The sequence below is a fragment of the Echiichthys vipera genome, assembly GCF_963691815.1.
Source record: "Echiichthys vipera genome assembly, chromosome: 18".
Classification (NCBI taxonomy): Eukaryota; Metazoa; Chordata; class Actinopteri; order Perciformes; family Trachinidae; genus Echiichthys; species Echiichthys vipera.
The window spans coordinates 11,815,699-11,839,544 of record NC_139843.1 but is presented as its reverse complement, the minus strand read 5'-3'; the positions used below and the strand labels follow the sequence as shown (position 1 = coordinate 11,839,544).

The window sequence follows — 23,846 nt, the reverse complement described above, 5'->3', positions numbered from 1 at the left end:
TCAATTCATAGATACAAACGGATGTGTAATCTGCAAACAAACATTCTTTTAAGTACTTTTTTCCTCCGGTGACAAAACTTTTCAATCACCTAAAATTAAGAGATGAGAATGTTTAATTTAACTATTTATTTATTTTCATGTGGCAGCTGAAGGGCAGCGACAAACAGATGATGGGAATGCCAAGAGCATACAGCAAAAGTGAGCAGAATTTTAATGACATAAGCCCATCTGCCTGCATTAATTTTTATTGACTTTAATTCTTTGGATAGGCATGATTCGGAGTCACGGTAGCGATCATTCTTGTTTATTTTCATATATCAATTAGAGTACATAAAATCTGGATCTTATGATTATCAATGTCATCCCCAGAGGGGAAATAAATTGTGGGAGCTTTATTAGTAGACTGCAGGTCATACGGCTGGATGTGCACCAAATTAAACTTCCTGCTTTTGAGTATTAGACGGCATCAGACAGAATATAGGATTGAAGAGAAATGGAAATGGTGGTTCCTCTTACAGAAACCACCCTGTGCAGCTTGGGTTCAGTGAGGTGAATTTACATACATTTGCTCCTGCGCGGTATCCTTCTATCTATCTTTATTCTTTTTTAAATTTCTACTGCCAATCATCTCACCTTTCACCTCTTTTCATCCACATATTTTCTCAACCCTATCTTTCATATGAATACTGAATATTAATATTTCATTCTATCACCTTCTCTTGAAGTCATCCTTGTTCCTCAACTCGCATCCTCATACCTTTTCCAATGGTCCACTGAACTTCAATCCACAATCTATCTGAATTATCATCTTTACTTTAAACCATATTTCTGACAAAACAATGGATCAAATACTGGTATGCTGTAGCCATTAGCAGATAAAGACTTTCTCTGAATGATTTTTATAGATGAGGACGTATCTGTTAGCGGGCATTCAGACCAGATCAGGCGGTCCGGCTAAAGCGGAGTCCTGCCTTCATTTTGAGTGGGGGTAGTGCGTTTAGGCTGCAGCATGCAGTATGATAATGCTGTACAGTTAACAGTGAACATCCCTGCCTCTATCACTTCCAGAAGAGAGTTTTAAAAAACTATGACAGAAAAAACAAACAAAACACAAGCTCCTAACTGCCTGGGAGTTTGTGTAACAGCTCATTGTTTCCTGCAACAAGCTCCAGTTCCCTTTGTCTCTTTGCTTTCTCTGTGAAATGAAGCTGCCTTCAATTGCAGTCGGAAATGTTGAGATCATAACAAAGACCAAAACAAAAGCCTTATTGTGAAAAATAAAGGGTGGGGGGGGGGGGGGGGGTTGTCTGTAGCATGACTCGGGAAGGACGCTGTTTATCTTCATTTAAAACAGCAGACTATCTCCATTGAGATAGACATTTTAAGGATTCTGTTATTCTAAGGTATTGAAGAAAAACAAAAAGACAAGCCACAACCTACCCAACAAACAAATATCCCAATATTGAATATTCAAGCCCAGCCCATAATACTGCCTCAGCTAACATATTGAAAATTTTCTACAGGGTGAACTGGAAGGTATTTAAATATATCCACAACGGGGTGTATGTTATTACTGTATGTCAACAGGGCAGAATGGTTTTTATGGACTTACTTCTCTCCGTCGTGAAGCCCAGCAGGTCTGTTTGATCTTCCACACCACTGCAGCCACCAGGAGCAGTGATAGAAAACAACTGGAATGAAAGCGACAAAACAATATCAAGCAAGGCGACATTAACTAATAACAGATGTCAGTTTAAAAAGTGCAAACATATTCTATGCATAAAGGGAGTAGTCAACACTCGGGTATTAAAAGCATTTTTTGCATGCAACGGTAGATACTAAATATAAACATGCAGCTTAACCCAGGAAAGTTTTATGTTACCACATTGCAAGAATCCCTATCTTTACATTTAAATCCGCCTACAGCTGCAATTCATTAGTTATACAGAACTTTAAGCTATCAAGCATTTATTTTATTATTTTCACAATATTTTCTTGACATGTTTAAATATCTACAATCGTACTGGAGGAAAAGAGACTTCAAAGTTTCCCCTCTAACTTAAAAATAAAAGACAAAATGGGGGAGATGATATGAAGAGGTAGCACATTCATTTCTTAGTAGACTGAATATTTTGGCCGATTACTTCAATTAATAACCCAACAGTAAAATCATTAGTCAAGGGAAATTCAACAAGAGTCGAGCGCTGCTGGGATAGAAAACTATGACTGATTGAGAGCTTCCACTTCATTATCCTGGTGACAGATGAGTGTGTTAAGATTATTATGTGCTGAAGGGACATTCGGCACTTTCTATTAGCATGTGTAAAGCAACATGTTGGAAACTGAGCACTGTTGTAAGGTAAAAATATATATGGCAACAAAATAAAAGGTTTGGTGTTGATGTAGGTTCAATGCAACCCATGGCTCAGTCATTTTTAAGTAATTTCAAATTATTATCTACTCACTGAATTACATGGAACATAACCATGTACCTGATATTCAGGAACCAAATCATATTTAGATTTGAGAACATACTGTAATATGACCAATGAGCCCCTGTCTTCAGGGACAAGCAACATTTCTAAAATGGGCAGCCTGGTCCAATAAGCACATTTGGCCATAGACACTTGACTTAGATCTGATTTCACAGGCCCATTTGTTTGATATTTTAACTTGAGTAGGCTTTCAATTTGCCGGCTAGATCTATTGCCCAAGATCTTTTAAGGAGGTGATAATGTCTGTGAGGATTGTGATAACACATGGGAAATACAGTTTATCAAATAAAGCTAAGAGGGGGGTAGAAAAAAAAGAGGTGGGATTTAAGTGCTGAGTGAAGGGAAACTCTGTGCTTCAGACATCCCGTCATTGCACGTGGGATTTATTTCAGCGATGCACAAGCTGGGAACCCTTTCATTCTTTTAAAGTACTAGCACCATCTTACACACCTTTGAAGATAGTGTCTGTGTGTGCCAGCGTGTGTGTGTGTGTGTGGGGGGGATGAGATTTTCATGTGGCAGAAGTGACACAAATCCCTAGACAGACGCTTGGCTTTTCTCACCACTATTTTATAAAGTAAAGAAGCTTAAATCCCCTTTGCTGTTCCTTCTGCTTCTGCTTTTAATAAAAGGAGTTCTGCAATCATTCATGTCCTAGCGCCTTAAGGTAATGAAGGACGAATATAAAACACAAAGATGCACTCAAGTAGTTATTAATATGAGATAGGATCTAGCAACAGCAGGTGTGAACTTTAACTCGCCGAAACATATGAAAGACAGTAGGAAGCTGCTACAGTATTTCCTAAATTTACTAATCTCGGACAAATCCCACTGTTATTCCATCATATTATTATTATGATAATTATTATTATTATTGTTATTATTGTTATTAATGTGTCTTTTTTAAAAGTGATTAACTAGGGATGGGATAAATAACTAGTTTCTGTTAAGAATGAACCAGAATCTTATGCCTCCAAGCTTGTTGAACGGCATTTTGCTGCACATTGTAAAACCATGATGAAACTCTGGAAACAAGGAGTCCAAAGTGTGCTGTTATAATAACATTACCACCATGCAGGCAGTCTTAGCAGATTTTTTGTCTTTGAAAAACCTGAAAACCTAAGAAAAAGGGAAAGCTGTGAAAATATTCTCTCATTTCAACTACACTGTGTTTGGACTCATAATAAAACAGTTTTTTGACACTAGAAACCTGGGTAAAATTGATCATAAATTAATAAAGAATCGAACCGATAATCAAAATCAATTGGCACTAGTTTGAATAAAGACTTGGCAATCCCCATCCTTAGTGTAACATGAGAAAATTGGCTTTTACAGAGAGGAACCTGAACTCAACATCGGTTTCTTTTAATTACTTGCTTTCTGTAACCACAAGGCTACAGTTACCACGAGGGAAAACAATCAATGATATCTATACCTGCTTTCTACAGGCTTTTTAGGCTGGTAAAACATGATCCCAGAAGCTCTGTAAAAAGCACCCTTAAATGCTAACTAAGAAGACAAAAATATAAGGGGGTGTCATTCAACCTTTCCTGACAATTATATGAATGCAGTTGGTCATGAATTCTTAATAAGTCTATGCTACAAGACTAATAACATAATAATTGAAATATTCTGTATACACACACATGCATATATAGATGTGACTGGAATGACACTTGTTAATTAGTATAAATAAGACCCTTGGGTTCCAGTGCAAATACAGCACAGCATCTTATTAGACAGTTTCTACAGCAGCTAATCAGAGAGCATAAAACAATAATCAAAGTCTAATTAGGTTACAACTTATGCAGCGCCCTGCAAGTAAATATAACAAAGTCCCTAAGATGAAGAAGCAATGTGGAAAATAAGGAATGAATTATTCTAAACGGCTTGTAGTGAAAAGGGTTGTGGAGCTATTTGAACAAACTCACGACGGGAGAACAACAGAAGGAGAAAATAGCACTTGTCATGGCGTCATTTCTTCACCGTCTACCTCTACATACAAGGAGGTCTAGAAACCCTGTGGGGTGACTTGACATTTTGTCATCAGGCTGATTGTGTTTCCCGCAGGTTCACGCACACGCATGCGCAACAGTTTGTGATGGCATCAGGGCCTTTTGCATTTCAGGGTTTATGGGTCAGTGAGAACTGGACAACAAGGAGGCAGAAAGAATGGGGGTTTAATTAGAATGACCTGCATAAGAAAGGTAAAAAAAAAACCCGCCAACAAATGTGTCAGGGAATGGGTTGTTGGGGTTGATTTCCATGGGATTTATGAAGTACAATCTAGTATGAGAATTCAACACATTTTGGAAATTTGAGAAAATTACTTAAAGGAGAAGTGTTTTGTAAATACTACGACAATTTACAATGCTTTGGGTATATGAAAACTCATTTATTACTTTAAAAAGTAACAAATGCCCCTATTGTGTCCCCATTTAAAAAGGCTTCCTGTGCAAATGATGCAAGTAGCTGTCAGACACATTTTGAGATAAAATAATCTCTGTCCTTCTCCCCTTTCCTTGCAAGAATTCGGCTATTCAACTGTAATTTGATCGGATGGAGGCATAAGATAACTGATTGTGTGACAGCTTTTCAGGAAACTTATTGTGGGCTGGCCAATGATGGGCAGGTGCCTTGGGCAAAGCCTGTCTTCCATTCCCACCTTGACAGCTACACAGATAATATGTTAGTCCATCGGGCTACTCTGGGGAGCGCACCTTGAAATAAAAACAAATACACGTAAACACAGTAACTGCACCACGGTCAGCGTCAGGTCTAAAAACAAATGTCCTCAGCAATGACACTGATCTAATGACTGAAACCAACATAATTTATGCTGATTGACTGATTTGACATACAGCAGCCAAAGCTTTGTGAGGGAACTTCTTAGAGAGGATTCATTAGAGAGGGTTCACATGAACGCTGATCTTTTGAGGCTTTTTAAAAACCTCAATATCTAACTTAATGCCTACATTTTCCATTTATACTCACATCCTCTTAATGTATTCAGACTTTGCTGTGTTTTTGAGAGAACTCAATCGACTCATTTGAAACATTTCAATGAGAAAAGATTTCCATCGCAGCTCTCAGGATGAAAAATCATTAAGAGCCCCTCATATCTTGATCGCCCATGCCTTCTCTTTAGATGGCTTTCCCAGAGCAATATGCACCTATTCAAACGGTTACTGGCTGCTTCATTTGCCACTTGAAAAAGGAAAATCGCTTCCTTGAAGCCACAAGAAGCACTTACGTGTACTTGGTTAAAAGAACAGGCTCAAGTCACTCAATAAGCCCAGAGAGGCAGGGGTGGAAAATGAAGAGGCGGTGGGTCAAATTCTGGATGATGCTTCTAGACTGCTAAAGAGCTAAAACAAATGAACGAGTGGGTGTGTTCAAGTCATACGCATATTCGGCTCACTTACCTGAAAAATGTCACAAAGAACTGGACAAGGTCCATGATACTGTTGTGTTGGGAGAAGGCAATCTATTTGAGAGAAGGACGAGAATGAGAAATGACTACAAATCTGACAAATAACATGTTTGTAATTTTAAATCTAATATTTTGCAGCCAATAGGATGAGTATAGGCAAAATCCCCTCGCTTAAAAGGTAATGGAGAATTTTTCAGCATTATCAGTCATTCCAAATGTGTTTGTAAACCTGACATTTATAATTTCAATCTCTTTTCATAATTGATTAAATTCTGAAAGGGGAACTCTCCTACTTGTTCTGTGACATTGTGAAGGGGTTAAAACCATATTGTGAACAATACTTCAAGTCTGCAGGAAAAGCAGACTGGACCCGCTAAAAGGTCACTGATGAGTTTTCTCCTTTAAAAGCTTCTGCTTGTGAAAATAATTGTCTGTTTATTGGAAAAAGATTTTTTTTAAAACAAGGCAAAAAAGGCTGTATGCGTGTAGACGATCCACAACTACAGAACATTAATTAACTGATACAATTCCGTGTTTTGACTTGAGTTCTTAAATGACTTGAGGCAAGGGATGAAAAATACTGACTTTTTTTCCGGTTGCAAAATTACAAACAAATAAAACATTACAGTTCAATAAATTCTTAATCATTACTATAACATTATACACAATCTGTTTAGGGAAGGGAAAAACTGTTTCCAATAAAATATATATTAGTCCACAAGCACATTCTGATTGGTCAATTATGGCATTTAACGGTCTGTCATTTCTAAATAGCAGACCACTGCTATGGATGCAGTTTTGATCATAGACAGTAGGGACCATTATTCAATCAATTAAATCTTCTTTAAATCAATATTTTGTATCAATGAAATTATTTTCTTTGGAAAGTTGTCATGTCATAAGCAGGATAATGTACTGTAGAGTGAGCGGCACATTATTGCGAATTACATCCTTTCAAGGAGATCAAAAACCCCTCCAGGACTGTCAGTGTTTAATTCACAATAATGACCCGCCCTACTACATGATCCCTTACGCATAACGCTTATATAGCTGATAAGTAGTGTATTTGTGTCAGCAGCATAGCCAGTCAGAAATATATTTTACTTAATTAAAAAAGAGATTACACACAGTCCCAGCAGCTGAATCACATCTGATAGGCCATATCGTAGTGACACGTCATTATCTACTGTAGATGTTTGAAGGCATTTCGCCCCGAAAGCATTTGGACGCACAAACAAGACGTCATGTGCAGCAGTGCTGAGCCCTCTGGTTCATCGGTTGGGTAATATGTCACAAACTGTGCTTTTAGAGGTTGATTGTTTGCGTCATGTTTGATGCTTTGAATGCTGATGAGGCAGAAATTGAATGGGTATTTATTTTGGTGATTCAGTTGTTCTATATTTGTGTATACAAGAGAAGAAGAAAAGCGTCCCTCTTTCCCCATTCCTCACTTATCTGTAGCTGAAATGCAACAGAGCTGAATATTTAGCTTTATCAGAAGACATACAGTGTTCGCATGTTTGAGAGAGTCTTCTCTAGACTGATGTTCTTTATTGATAACTTCATCATCCTTACGAACGTCTCACACCTTTGGCCTTTTTCTAACCTTTCTATCTAAGAAATGAGAATTGCTGATGTGAAATGAGATGCTCACCGACATGGCTAACATGACTCAAAAGCACACATTACACAGATGTGTTGCCGGGTTTTTTAGTAAGTGGCACAGTTTCATTGAGCGCGTACAGCCCTGCTTTTCACACAATATAAGGTCAACGCAATATGTCTGGGGTTAATTTAATTTCAATTCATCTATCTGGGCCGATCAATGGCATCATTTGAGAATGTTCTTTCATTACAAGCGGACTTTTATTACATCGCACAGCTCTCTTGTGTTACAGTTACTCTATATAATGATGTCACAGAAAAGTCTCAGCTCAGGACCTCACTTTACTATCTTTACACACATTTAGATGCTTATTTTATGGGTTCAGACCGTAGACAAAAAGGCTCCTGAGTGCATTCTCAAATTTGGCTTTATCTCATCCAGGTCTGTGCTCTTACCGCTGCATCATAAAGCCAAGCAAATAGAGACCTTATCCTGTTACAAAAGCTATTTGCTTTAACAGCTCAGGCCAGTCCATAATAAATAAGTGACTGCCGGCCAGGAAATCTAATAGAAAACTATTACTAGGCCACCTCCACAGATGGACTGACCCTAAACATATTATTGCCACACCGTGGTCCAATTATCTACCTTGTGAAAGGGAGGTACAGAAAAAATGCAGAAATCAATACTTGGATGTGGGCTAATTAGGAAAAAGGGGATTGTGTGCTATTGTAAAGAATAATTGGATCCATCATATTTCTCAGGGAAAGTGTCACGCTTAACGTACAATTGTTGCAGACTAAATGTCTTTTATTTATTCTTTGGCAGACGTTTATTATCACCTACTGTATAGTATCAGCTTTTAAGGGAATATGGTAAAGTTGATAGCAAACAGTTACACATCCAGCAGACATGGAGCAACACTGTCGAAACCATTATATTTTTTGACAAAAGCTTAATTGTGGTTTTCCTGCAAACCCAAAAGGACTGACAGCAAATCGTATTTATTTTTCGCTGTATTGTATTTCCGCCACCATTATCCACCAAATCAAAGCTTTATCTCTTCCGTTCAGAGAGAGGGGTAGGAAAGGTTAAATGGTGCATTGCTTTTGCCCGCAAAAAAAAAAAAAAAACAGCTGTGCACCTATGCACGCTAACCATCGCTCATTAAATCTGTAATTAGAATAAAGTGCACTTGAAATCACCCTGAGCAACAACAACAAGCTGTGCATCTGCAGAGGCTGCTCCTGCTCTCTCTTTATAAAGTATATAGGATCAATTGTTTATCTTTAGGATGACCATGCATACTAGAGAGCAATTAAAAGGGGAAATATTAGGCTCAATTTCAGCTAGTGTATTTTGGGGTTTAACATGTTTACGTGCATTAATGTTAAAAAAAACACACATTATATTTCTCACACTGTCTGTCTGAATATACCTGTATTCGCTCTCTGTTGCCCTTTTAGCGCCTGTCTCTTTGTCTGCTGAAAAAGCCCAGTCTGCTCTGATTGGTCAGCTTTATAAACACTCCATTAATAGAACATTCATGTTCATTTAAGCACTATTACTATTCTCACATATTTTTCTCTACATATATGTACTGTACATAGGTTTTAGTAAATCTTTGCAGAAAGTACATATCTCTGTTTCTTATTTCTGACACCAATTTATATTTCTTGTGTCTGTAATTATAATTTCTTTGCATATTCTATTCAAGAAGGGAGCTAATGCACAAATGTATTCCCCCTGAGGATTAATAAAGTATTTCGGTATTCCATTTCTTCCACATCTGCGCTCTCAGCATCTTTGCACGTCATTGCAGCCGGGGAATGACGGTAGCACTGTCTACCTATATACTGTATATACTGTCTATAGTTGTGACATAACAGCCGTACAGAAATCCTGTTGGCTTGTTTAAAGGCACAGTTTCTGAATAAAGGCGTGTTCACCTCTCTATGATACGTTCAGAGTATTTACATATCCCCTTTACCTGTTTTGATCAAAAAGACATGATATCTCACTGTTCTGACAACATCACACCGAACGAAGATAGGATTAGATCACTGTCTGAGGTCATAAACACAGTCCTTACCTGGATCTTGATGGGCCATGAGAAGTTACTGACGTAGACATAAAAGGTAATATTGGGGTTGCTTCTAAAGGTGAACTTCTCACAGGAGAAACTGTCTCTGTATTCTTTGATGTTAGTTTTGGACACGATGGGCACCTCCTCTCCAGAGATAGTTCCAGCTGTTGGGGCAAAGAGTTCATGTTTAGCGTGCTGACATTTAGCGCTCAGACAGCACACCTACAGTACATACAGAGATAAAGCTGTAACATGTCATTATGAATCCATTAATGGGTTTATCAAGCAATTTGAGTTAAAAAGAAAAAACCTCTCATAAGCAATTAGTATTTTTATGCCTTAAGTGCATTAAACTGGTTTTTGATTGACCTGAAACAGAGTAGAGCTTTATCTTATAATTATACATGCTGTCCATATATTATTGCTAAATGAACGTGGGAGAAAAACACAGCTTGAAAGAGCTGCTGTCCATAGGTCATGACTAAGTCAGCTGAGCCCACAGTCATCATTTGAATCCATAGTACCACTAATGCATTTAGTATATCTGAAACCTAGACTTTAGCATTTTATTCCCTTGGGGTGGATGCACTTTATGAGAGCAACAAAAATCTGCATATATCAACAATTATTTTCTATGAATATTTCTTTGTGTTCACTTATGTTCAGTATTCACGAGAGGGGTGCCATTTACTTTTACAACAGCCTAAAACTGGTCGTTTTGTTGAATAAAATTCCATATTGTCAAAGTTGAAGTGTAAACTTTAGAATGTCTTGTTTATTCAAGATTTTAACACTCAGCATGAGATTAAAAACTAATTCATTTCCAACCAAAACTCCTTTTAGTCTTTTTTCCGTCTATCTAAATGTTTCAAGTCATTTCTTATTCTTCCTTGTGTCAGTGGCTCCTCAACATTGACATTCCAACCCACAGCTCTAAAACAAAAGAACTGAAAATGACAGCTTGAGTGTGGCTACGTGAGCACATTTATCTTAATTGAAATCACCCTCCTCCTCCCACCCAAAGGCGCTTCAATGCTCTTGTCGATTGTGAAGAGGCTCCCGTTCCTTAAGAGACACAATATCTTTGCGGGGGAAAGGGGACCCAACTTAAATTAATGACGGTGCTCCGAAAAAGGTTATGGTGGCGTTGGGGGGCGCAGGAGGTTAACGTGTTTTAGTGGTTGGAAAATGTCAGTGTTGTGGGCAGACAGAAAGTGGCAGATGACTTGAGACGAGTGGAGGGCAGAAGATAAACGGTGGCAATGGACAACTGCAGTGTCCTTGGGCGCCTTTCCTCTGGGGACCTATAATACCCTCTCAACAGTGACACAGTACACCCTAACCAGAGGAGGTACATTATAGTTCCTGGTAAAGCTGTTATACCAAATGACTAAATTATTGTTTAAAAAAATACATAAAAATTATAATGAAAAAGACAAATTATCACGTTAGAAACCCCATATCTACAGCCTCAGACATCTGAGATGGGAGTGAAGTAAGCATGTTGGCCAACACATTAAAAGCATCATGGGCAAACTTGTTTTCATTCTATACCCCTAAAATGTAAAAAAAAAAAACTAATTAAGAAAGGGTTTTTAACCGATAATTTAATGTTTATGTCAGATTAAACGGTGAGTATATTTGCATACATATGTCTTATTAGCCTGGGTCTGTGTTTGCAGACTTCTTGTGTGGATGGAAATGGCTTCTCACTGATGGTCGGGACAAACTGAGTGTGTGTCATTTTGTGTTGTAGTTGCAAATTATGCAGTACGAGGGTTTGGACATATTCAGAGATTTTCAGATTTTCTAATTTATGACATTGAAATATGACCTCCATTTTACAACTCCGTTTGATCCGAAACGTCTAATAGCGTTAGCCATATGTTAGGTGCAGAATAATGCTTGTTTTTACTGCATAATTATTTTTGCTCTTTTGCACAAATTTGTGCAGAATATGGCAAAGTTTAGAAAATCCATCTACTTCAACTAAAAACTAAACTTTCTAATAAATGGGCTGATTATTCAATCCACACTGATGAGATTGAAATCAATATAAAAATAAAACAGGCAAATCGGCTGTGTACATGGTCAAATAAAGGCATTTTTACTAGACAATGAATTAAATGAAAAATCATGTAAAAGTACCTGTTGATCCCACCGACCAGGTGATATTGAGGTTAAAGTTGTTGGATGCATTAATGGACATGTCCAGGTTCTTGTTAGCCTTCAGGTGGAAAACATAATACAGTAATGTAGTTAAATATGAGATAAACGGATAATATCTGAAAGATGCAAGAGCCTCGTTATAGTAAAGTACATCGTAAAAGCAGAGTTATTATGAAGAGGTTATGGAATTCAACAAGGATTCAGGGAGCCCTGAGCGATTTATGGGCTGTTATAGAGGAATAGTGCAACTCTCTAGCGTCTTGATATATAAATGATCAACATTAAATGTAACAGTGTATGACTTGACAGTTACCTGCTCAGGTGAGGCCATAAAGTTGATAGCAGTGTAGTGATTATCATCTTCTTGGATGAGACTGAAGGTGAACTGGTAGTCGATCAGGAGATTGTCTATTTTGAAAATCAAGGGGAAAAAATTAAAAAATCAGGGGAATAAAAGGTTGTCATATGCTTCCCCACTGTATCATTCGACTGTACACTGAACATCCCTAGTGGACACTTTTCGAAGAATATACAATCTAAGATGCCAGCTGTGGTTTACCGTACACTACTAGAGACTGCTATGAACCAAAATATAGAGAGATGTACGCTGTGTGATGTGATCAAAAGAAACTTCCAAGTGATCGACCGAATGATGGAGAAATCAAAATGTAATCAAGTCCAACGACAGCAATCAGGGTGTGCAATTTTCTCATCAAGCAGAGAACGAGTAAGAATACCTCACCCTGACAGCAAGCTCTAAAAAATTCCCCTGCAGGGATTAATAAAGTAACAAATTTTTCATCAATCGTGGTCACGTATGAATTCACTACATACTGATTGAGCATAAAGTATGACTACACACAAAATGTAGATTGGCAATTATATTTTGGTTTGAATCCTCAAACACATTTGTACCATGGATGTTTAACTTTTCTGTTTGAAAGTAATGGGGCAGTAGATGATTACATCTCAACTGCAATTTTTACAGTAATAAAGATAGTATCATTTATCACTCTGACTTAATCCATAAGTCCAACTCTATGGATTAAAATGATTTCTTACTGATGCTCAGGTCAAAGTTGGTGTACATCATATTGTATATGTGCGACAAATTGTGAAGCTGAAGGCAGGGACTAAAAGTGATGTTTTCTTTAAAGACCCCTTATTATTATAACATTATATATTTTCAGGTTCATACACAAATATCAGAAGTGAGATGCCAACTCATACAAACTGTGAAGTAGCTTGATAACGTCACAATGGGAGCAGCATGTTAATTCATGCTCAATGGCCTTTCAGATAGTGTCGTGTTTACAATACTGCGTAACAGAGCTCAAGAGAAAGTCCCGGTGGTGAGCAGAGGTTAAAGCAAGCTTCAGGCTTTTACTTCCTGTCTTCCCCTCATTGAGCCCCGTTGTCTGGCTTTGGCATTTGAAAAAGCGACAAAACCTTGGCAAAGGCTCTGTTGTCTGTGGCAGAGTGTTGATGGAGAGATATACTGCAGCACCGTGAAGGACACCACATAATGCAAATAAACATACAAAGCACAAACACCAAAACGTACAGGAATATTGGGTGTGTATGTTTTTTTTTTTTTATAAAGCAGCTTTTTGCACAACTCACATTGATGAATTTTCTTTGTACTACACACTCAACTCAAACTAAGAGTCAACTTTCTAAATTGATGAATGAGTAGGTGGGTGATGGAGAGAGTGAGTAGACAAGTGGAGAGTATTTACTCCTCTGTCTCCTTGATTAGCTCAATCACTCACTCCTTCTGATGCACTTGACATTTTCACGACAAGTCATTCTGTCACTGAACAAGCGCCCCTGGTGCCAAAGTGCTAAAATGCTCCATCTGCCCTCAGCGGAAGAGTGAAAGTGAAGAGAGAAAGAGGGCGCAGAAAGCAGAAAGAATAGCCAAGAATAATCAAGGGTGTGTGTGTGTGTGTGTGTGTGTGTGTATGTGTGTATGTGTGTATGTGTGTATGTGTGTATATGTGTGTATGTGTGTGTGTGTGTGTGTGTGTGTATGTGTGTATGTGTGTATGTGTGTATATGTGTGTATGTGTGTATGTGTGTGTCTGTGTGTGTGTGTGTGTGTGTGTGTGTGTGTGTGTGTGTGTGTGTGTGTGTGTGTGTGTGTGTGTGTGTGTGTGTGTGTGTGTGTGTGTGTGTGTGTGTGTGTGTGTGTGTGTGTGTGTGAGTGCATATGAGCTGTCTCTACAGCAAGTAGCAGTCCAGTGCCGAATTACTCACAGTAACAGGTTCCTCTGAGTGGATTGCCTAGGTAACGGTTTTCTGAGTCACATCTGCAGTGAAGAAAACAAGAGAAGAGAGAACAAGATGAAGAGGAGTGCTAACAGATTGAGAGTAAGAATACCTTCTTATCAGGAGCAGTGTTTGCCAGCACACTAGCTCCTGCTGTTGGCGCCTCATCAAGTCTCTTACTTCTGACAAAGAGAAAATAATCTGATAGTTTGCAAAAGTTAATTAGATTTTCTTTTTTTTTTGGGGGGTGGGGGGGTTTGTTTATCAAAGCAACTCAGTGCCATGCAACAAACTTTAAGTACCACCTGATCACAGAGCACACAGTGCCTAATCTAAAAGTAATGTACCAAGTTTAATCCTGTAAATTCCTTAGAGCAAACAACACAGTTTATGTTAATGAATTCCTACTTGATTATTTGGGATATATAATCCTAAATTAAGATGTGAACGCCAAATGAAGAATAGCCACCAATCAAGGTGAATCATTTTAAAGAACAGATAAGACATTGATACCGTGCTCATTTGAGTGTCAGAGATATACAACGAATGGGGAATGCAAAGTTCATGAAAGGTTAAGAAAGCCCAGGGCGAGTTTAACCTTGTTTCACGGTCCTGTTTATTAACTCAGAGCTTTAGGATACACACTTGATAATCACAGCACACAGCACATGGTTTGTTTACCTTTGATCGCACAATAATCGTCCCATTACTTCTGATTCCCCCTTGATTCATAGCCTTGTTAAATCCATGTTTTTGGAGATAATCCATAAAGATCTGGGATAACCCTGTTCTGAAATGTGGAGTTTAGTATCCGCAGCACTTAAGTGCAGAATATCTCTTAACCAGCGTTAGCATGGAAACAAAACCATAAATGTTAATAAAGCCAGAAAAAATGAAAACGAAAATGAAGTAAAATTAAGGGCACTATGCATCCCCGTCTCACAATGTTAACGCAGTATTTTCCAAGTAGAGAACCTCCGAGAGAATTTCCGATCTTAGTAAATGCGAACAAAAGTGAAAATATATTTGTGTATCTGCTCCGTGATTCAAAATCTGGTCCTAAATTGAATGGCTTCTTCCTTGGCCCCTGCTACACCCTTTCCAATTTTCATGATAATCGGGCCAGTAGTGTCTCCTGTAATCCTGCTGACAAAGAGACAAAAAAAACAAATGGACAAACAAAGCTGAAAACTGGACCTCCTTGGCAGAGGTAAAAAAAAATTAGATGTTGAAAAAGAACCAAACCTTAAGAACATGCACTTCTTTAAAATGCTAAAAAAAAAAAGTATAAAAATAAAATCCTTTGCAAGACTCTAGGTCATTTCTGGCAGCTGTTGACATCTGCATGTGCCAAAGCTCTTCAACAGAAACCTTGTACAGCAGCAGCTTGTGATTAAAGACACTGATGTTATTAGCAGGCATGGCAGAGTCAGGAGGAAAAGGGGCAGTCCACTTTGTAGTACTTTAAGTACAGTTATATACCATGCCTTTCTTTTTCTTATGTTAATTATGTATAACTAAATTCGAAACTTGAATTGTTTATTAAGTTGTTCAATCTGTTATGAGTAAAAACACAAAACTAATTCAAACACATTTTCATTTTTCATTTCTATATGTATTCATTTATACATGAAGCATACAGTAATAAAGGGCACTACTTGTCTCCCCTTTAAAGACCCAGTGACACAAACAATGGAAATGGAAACAATGGAGACAACTATAAAACTTTGTCAAATAAGAAGCAAACAAAAAGTAGTCATTTCCAGAAATATATATATATATATATATATATATATATATATGAACTACAATTACCCTGTGCTTAACCCATTGTTTGTGTTTGTTGCCAGTGTGAGATGACTGTACGCCTGGGGCCAATGAATCTATAACTCCACTTAATTGGGGTGCAAACTCCGGGCTAAACATGGTGTGAAAATTGGACAATTACGAGGTTCCATTTGCCTCCAATCCATTGTTGTTAGCTGACAAACACTCTAATTTTGAAGCCTCCAACATCACCACTGTCCTCACAAATGACAAACAAACTGATTCTTGACAGTGAAAAGATGCCCTTATTCACTGCTGCACATACTATATGAACTTATTTAGCTAACCATTTAAGATGCCCCCTCTATCCTGTTCTGCAGAGCTGGATTAATGTATTCCCTTACAGCCTTTACTCAGACTTTTCCCTGTGCATTTGTTAAATAGAGGGTCGTGAATGAGTTTCTCAGGGGGCTGTAAGGTCATGCTGTTTGCTTTAACCACTGCAGTTTAATGCCATACACAATTTTCACACAGATATCGTGGTATCAGCCAAAATAGTCTGACTTTTAGATGAAGTGCCGCTGAGCAAAATAATTTAACATCCGCAGAGTGCCATCGACTGTTCTGTGGGTATGAGTGTGCATGAGTGTTTTATCAGGCTCATGGCTTTCCAAAGGCCTGTAATGAGGAAGAACATATGGCAGTGTTCATTTGATCACAGTGTTCTTTATCTTCCATTTAATGCATCTCTCTGCTCTGTCTCTCTCTTTTACTGTCTACAATTCACTCTGAACGGCTATGTCATCGCTCTGTTGGAAGAATGAACTGCACTAATAAAATGAAAATGACATTAAAACATATGAGATATCCATTATCACGCTGATTTTGTTTCACAGTTTTATCTCACCAACAACCAGTTAGAGTTGTTAAAATGTGAATATCAGAGGCGGTGTCTGAGGAGTCAGAGAGGACAACCAGCGCGTGTGTGTGTGTGTGTGGGGGGGGGGCTGAGAGACATGAACGCTGCTGAAGAGGAGGTGGCCGATAGCGATGTTACTGAGAATGACTCTGCCTCTAAAAATAACACTGGTTGTTTTTGTAGCATTTTGGATTCAAGAGACAGACAGTTTCATTATCTACGGCAAAAGTATCAATCAGATGTGGGTGGAGACAGCACATGCGAAGTGTTTCAACACCTTAAATATCACCAGGGAGTAATGAGTCCTGTAAATCGAGACATTAAAATGCTAAAGCTGCAGGCCTGATTACTACCTGTTGTCGAAACATGTTAGGTCAATGTCATAAGAAAAATAGTATGATAAAGATAATGTATTCTGTGGGTAACTTGGGCGAGACTAGAAGAGCTTTTGCTTCTCCCGCTTTCCCTTTTGGACGTGTGAATGTGTAATGATGATTGATCTAACTGACATGCCCCAAATGAACAAATAAATAATAAATAAATAAATATATATATGACTGTATCCACCTTCTGTCTAAAACACCCAAAAAAGCCTTGTTCACTCTGATCGGTTAGTGTTGCCAGGTCTTTATATCTGTGTTCTTGGCGTCAATGGCACTGTAGAGGCAATTTCTACCTTTATATAGTGTAGTTGTGTCATCATAACTGTACAGAAGCATTGGCGGCTCGTTTAAAGGCACCTTTTCTGAATACGGTTGTGTGCATTTCTCTGTGGATTGATTGTTTTGATACCTTCACAGTATTTAGATGGCACTTCAACCTGCTTTTTAATGAAAAACTGGAGCTGCTGACTACTCCCAGACACACAGCGGTACATGTTTTGTAAATGCAATTAACTGACCTGATCAGTAAGGATTCTGACTACATCTAACCAGCAAGTTCTGAAGGGCAAGCCTCAGTGCTCTGAATGATCTAATGGGGGCAGGACACTAAGCTGGGGAGGAGCCAGCTCAACCGCTCTCACTGTTAATATTAAATAGGCAAGGACAGGGTAGAGCGCTCTTTTACTATGGAACAAAGGACAGAGGGACAAATGCCGCCACAGGCTTTTGAACCTTGCAGAACATCACTCCTGGGGCGTTTCAGCTGCCTGGCATTTACAGATGGCAAACCACACGCGCACTCACACACTTATTGTAAAGTGTATAATGCAACTGCCCTGTGCTGTATCTTAATTTAATCTACACCTGCATGCATGCACACATCTGAACTCTAGGCAATCCCCCTCACTGTATCTTAATTTGATCTATACTCAACTTGGAAGCTTTGTCTGTGCACACGCTGGGATTTGACAGGCAAAACACACAGACACACACACACACACACACACACACACACACAACATGTGCTATGAACATATACAATGTCCTTCACACATATGAACGTTGCACACGTGTACACTATCGGAGCTACTCCCTTTTACCTCCGGCACATAAGAATCCTGAATAGTGTCTGCATCTAAATGAGCACTATAATAAGAAATATTTCCCTCTCATCACTGTAACGCAGCGTGGACCTCATCAATTGTTTTCAAAAACAATTCTATTCTGCACTGATGCACCCTTCACTTCATTACTGCAGCTATTATTCGGCGGTCCTAATGGCGTCCGTGGTCGCGGTGCATGCATGTGTGAAAGCGTGCATGTGTGTACATTGCGGAAAAGACACAGTACCCTTGTGTAGAGGTCTTTGTTTAAGGGTTACTGCTGGGGATGCGAGTGAGTGGCTGACAGGGGTTGGGGGAGATGCTGATTACGTGTAATGAGATACCATAAATTAAATTACAAAAAAGGGAACAGCAAACAGTCCCAACTGTTAGTCAGTTTATACACACACTAATTACATCAGACTTGAATAAAATGTATTGCTCTAACATGTATGAATGTGAAAATGCATCTTGATTTTGAGAGTCAAGAGAGCACTGAAATAATGACAATCTAATTACAGCTTGTAAATGGGACTAAATTAGTAACATATTCTGATGGTTTATGTAGCTGGCTAAATTTTCAGCTGATAATCAGAAATGAGCCGCAGGAACCTTTCCCATAAATGGCACACCCTCCCTCTAAATGGCTGATGATGATTGGCCTGCTGGTGCCTGGCCCATTCTGATACGCCACTCTGAGTAGAAACTGAGTCGTTTGTGTTAGCCACCTGCTATCTTAGTGATGCTCTGCATTGTACTGCACCGCATTCCATCTGGTAGCAGGAAGTAATATGACATTTTGTGTTTTCTGAAAAGTGCCAATTATTTACTGTCAAAGTCAACAGAAAAGCATTGAGGGTTTTTGAGACGTTTAACACCTTCACAAGAGAGACAACCCGAAAACATAATACAATTGAACTGTTTTATGGGAGAGGAAATGCATGTTACGCGTTTGTTAGACTTCAAGGATATATACAGTGTGTTTTGGTGAGAAAAACTGAAATGTAAACACAACTTTTGTTTATTGGTAGGAAAACTCCAAAGGGTACCTTGCAGATTGCCATGAGCTGTATGCGACTTGCTGACTAAACTGTTGTCGGTGTATTCAGCAAGAAGGTGTCTAAATTGAATCAGTATAACATCCAATATCTGACTAAAAGTTATTATTTGTTTGTATAAAAAAAGCTTCAGATTAAGTGTGGAATGTGTGAGTGAACCACTCCAGTGCTAGAGACATGTGAGGAGGTGATCTTAGAGACAGACAGAGAGAGAGAGAGAGAGATGCCTCAAAGTATGGTGTGTAGCTGTGTGTGTGTGCATTCTTGTTTGCCAGTGACCCCTCCATAACTCTCACTGCATTAGGGATATTAAAACCATCAGAGTTCATTTTGCTTACAACTGAGAAAGCAGACAGCTAAGTGGAGATGGACCTCCCACACGGGGGGAATCCACTGCGTCAGCAGAAATAATTCTGGAGGTGGAGTTTCTTGCCAATAATGCCAACGGAGGGTTTTCTGTTTTTATACCGCCAAATCATTACAACATCAAATCCTCCACATGACAAGAAAGAGGGCTGCTCTGTGATCAGAAATCAATACTTATGACCTATGACATCACTATGAATCCAATTACATAATTAAAACAAAAGGGTTACTAAAAGTGACACTATGCCATGTGCATATAGTTATTTTTAGTGTCTTTCTGATATATCCATGACCACACAAATAATATACATACAGTATTACAAATTTGTAATGTAAAAGTTGCTATTTGGTAGGGGGAAAATCCTCTGGGCCCCTACCTTCCAGTATGATGCATTATGTCACAGCTTTGCTGAATTCTTGATTGTGACTGGTCAATTATCGCATTTTACAGTCTGTTATTTCCATAGTTTGTGTCAAATTATCGTAGCCGTGTAATAAGCGGGAAAAGTGAGTGAGCGGGTCATGAGTGCAAATTAAACCCCTTCAGGGTGATATAAGGTCTGCATCACTCTCACTAGGTTCTTATTAGCAATAATGACCTGTTTGCTCTACGTTATCCCTTACTTGTAAATGGTTTTAATGCCATGTTATCAATAATTTTGTCCGATATATTAAATAACAAGCAAGGGGCTCACTTGTTCTACTCCAGCTTCCATGAATCTGTATTTATCCTCTTTAAGTGTTAGTTGTCATACCAGAAGCTCTGTTTTTCTGACCATTAAGACGGATCAAAATATGTTGAAATCGCAAAACCAATTTTCAGTTTCCTTTTAGGCAAAATATAAAACAGCACATAACGCCCTCCCAAGTGTATCTATCTGACTTGTCAAAATGTGTTTCCCTCAAAATAGCCATAAGCATTTCATCATGGCTCCATCCCAAGTGATTACTGGCCGGGTGACAGGCAGCCCTGAGACTCACTTTTGATTGACATTACCTCAAGTCAGTGAATTTCAGCTGGAACGGTGTGTATCTCTCCTTTGACCTCTATGTTGCAGATCTAAACTTGTGAAACCTGGTGAACTGAATTGTCCATAAACTAATGTGACAGTAATAAAAACTATGAAACACAGTAAATTGCAACCATTTGAAAAACTACAAGGCTGCAAGGCATTTCTTGTTTTGTTTTTTTCATATGTAAGCATGTGTTCAGTACTCACAGCTGGCACTGGTCTCCTTTGATCCCTTTGGTGGTACAGAAGCACTTGCCAGTTAACACCTGGCACACACTTGCATGACCATTACACTTACAGGCTGGAAGGGTAGACAAAACACAGACGGAGAAGGAGAGGGTGTAGAGAAAGACAGAACAGAGGGAACAGGGGAACAGAGACATTGATGATTAGCATCAAACAAAGTGAAGGTTTGGATTGTATGTTAGAGATCTCCAACATCAATTTAAAGCTTTGAGTTCAGGATCCCCTGAGGGCACAATAACGCCTACAGTGCCCAAAACCTGTGCCATAACGCTTGTTTTCCCCCACTTTGAAGCACTAGGCTAGCAGTTTCCCAAAGATCTGAGACATGATGGAGAAAATATGTGCCCTCCCCCCTGAGATAGGAAACCACGATATCTGCTGGGCATGAGCGTGGAATAACAATGCAGAACTCAATGCGTGAATTGGCTCCTTATGTGCCTTTAGTGAGGCAGCATTTCAGGTTTGCACTTGCAGGAAGAAAAAACCCTGACATATTCCTTTCAGTTGACTGAGCTTTAAAATACTGAGACGATGTATTACAGAAGGGTCAACGGGCACATTCCCCAAGATGGTACATATAAATATTTCAGTTGACAGGACTGCTTTTTAACTAAGTGTCATCACAGTTTCCTACACTTCTTGTTATTGACAGGTAGCAAAACAGGGATTTAGTTGTACTGTCTGTGCAAGTCACGCTGGATAAGAGGGTTTGCCAAATGTCCGCTATGCTGAAAAAGCCATTAAATATGCAATGGATCTTCACATTGAAGCAATCATCTAGCTACATGCAGTAATGGTATATAATGATTTACCTCGGGCTCTGAAAAAATAAGGAGAATATTCCCTTCACAGATGCTCACCTCTGTAGTTTCACTTTACAGGTTACAGCTATAGCCTATGCATTAACAGACGGTATCTGAGACCATAAAGCTCCCAGGTGTGTGTATCTGTGTATGCCTACATGTAATTTCTCAGGAATGCTATTCATGTCTCATAAGGGAAGAGTTTGGGTAAATCTCCTTTTGACAAAGAAGCTCTCCTACCAGTATTTAGTCAATCCACTATATTTGAAAACACCCTGAGACCATTATTATACGCACATAGTGATTTTATATGTTGGGTTGCGCAAGTACTTATCCATAGTCAGTGTATTACCTACAGTAGATGAAAGCTAAGGAATGTGCTGATGGGTGGCAGCAGCAATATTTTGTGAATGTTTTCTCAGCTTTACCTTGCCCTTACCCGTTATCTATGATCTTGTCAAAGCCACCAGACACCATTGACAAAAACAATACTTTTACCTCGGCTACCGCTGCCTCTATCGGCTAACTAGCCAATTGAGGCAGCGGTAGACCAGCAACTCCTGTGTTCTGCCACGTAAAATTACTACTTCTGTCATTGTCTGGTGGCTTTGACGAGAGCACAGAAAATGGCTTCAGCCCCGCCTCCTAGTTGGTTGAAATACGTTTAGTTGCTGCCCCATATCCACAGCAGGACATTTCTTAGCTTCTGTGCCGATCTACTGTAAGTATTACACTGAATATAGATGAGTACCTCATACAACCCCACTTCAAAAATATCAAAACCACCCCTTTAAATGCTGAAAACCTAATGTTTACAGCCATTCTTCACATTAAATTCAGCAAGCAGTGTGTGTTCTGCTCTGAAAACAAGAATGCTGTGTAAATTATGGGCTGCAGTCACTCCAGAAAATGTATTCTGCATTGAGCAAGCATCATGTGCCAATCAAAACTGTTTAATACCCAGTGAGTAAAAACCTGAATACCACACCCTGAGAGTTAGTAAAACAATGAAAATCGCTGCAGATATATTTGTTGGAATTTGTATGATGCCTTTATATGGTCAAGGTCTGTGTGTATATCCTCTTAACCAAAATTACAATATATGTTGCTTGTAGGGTGTGAAAAACCACAGAAACATAAGTTGGTGTTTGACCTTCAGCTTCACCCCCACTTCCCACAGTGTACCACATCTGCACCCACTGTAATGTCAGAAAAACACACCTAATCTTGACATTTTACCACCTTTAGTGAAAGTGGTATTTTTAACTCAACTGGAAAAAATAAACAAACCGAGATCAGATGTCTACTTTTATCTTAAAAGGTTTTTGGTTTGTTGACACTTTATGAAACCAACATATGAAGGAATATTCTCATTAATCAAACAGGACAGGGAAATTGTCATCAATTCTTAACAATACACAACAGTGCCCTCTGTTGATTAAGATGCTGCATTACTGTATGTTTATCACTGATTAGAATTCAATAAGATCCTATTCCTCTATGACTTCAATTAGCATTTACACACAGCAGGTCTAGTCCAAATAAAAGAAAATAAAGAAAGTAATTTGTGTTTTATTTGTTCACACCTAATGTTAATTGTTAACTCAAATGAAATGCATACAGATGATGGAGAAAATATTAAGGGGTTAGAGTTAAATCAATTGACTTCTTCACCAAAATGACAACAAGTAAATCCATTAAGTCTTATGTGTGCAGAATAATAATTCCTGTGGTTGTGCGGCACTCACCCTGGCATTTGCCGCCATTGGTCGGGTCTCCATGGTAACCAGGCATGCAGGTCTGGCAGTGAGGACCAGTGGTGAGGTTACGGCACTGTTCGCATACACTTCCGTTCACACATGTGCTATGGCCGTTACACTGGCACGCTGAGAAAGACACAAAGAGAGGTTATGGATTAATGCTTTAACTTTCTGTTATCAACTACATAATTAGGAAATAAGTGCATAAGATATAACACATTGAGCAACTCATGGCTAGCACAGTTCATGTATCCATATGGTGAGTTATACTGGGGGGCAGAGAGCAAGCCAACAAAAGGTGGAATTATTATGGATTTTTATTTTTATCGATTAGGGATAAGAAGGGTATATTAACAATTTCTATCTGT

The 23,846-nt window shown here is 38.8% G+C and overlaps 1 protein-coding gene across 2 annotated transcripts in view; it reads right to left on the bottom strand.

Annotated features, from left to right (window-relative positions):
* Window positions 1-23,846, bottom strand: part of atrnl1b (attractin-like 1b) — a 65,217-nt gene that overhangs the window by 18,062 nt on the left and 23,309 nt on the right. For both annotated transcript variants that reach the window (XM_083932739.1, XM_083932740.1), the window contains exons 19-26: window positions 23,467-23,604; window positions 20,877-20,970; window positions 14,049-14,101; window positions 12,103-12,197; window positions 11,769-11,847; window positions 9,627-9,784; window positions 5,921-5,982; window positions 1,613-1,691 (exon numbers count right to left, since the gene is read on the bottom strand). In XM_083932739.1, the coding sequence (XP_083788865.1) occupies window positions 1,613-1,691; window positions 5,921-5,982; window positions 9,627-9,784; window positions 11,769-11,847; window positions 12,103-12,197; window positions 14,049-14,101; window positions 20,877-20,970; window positions 23,467-23,604 (758 nt within the window). The remainder of the gene's footprint in view (window positions 1-1,612; window positions 1,692-5,920; window positions 5,983-9,626; window positions 9,785-11,768; window positions 11,848-12,102; window positions 12,198-14,048; window positions 14,102-20,876; window positions 20,971-23,466; window positions 23,605-23,846) is intronic.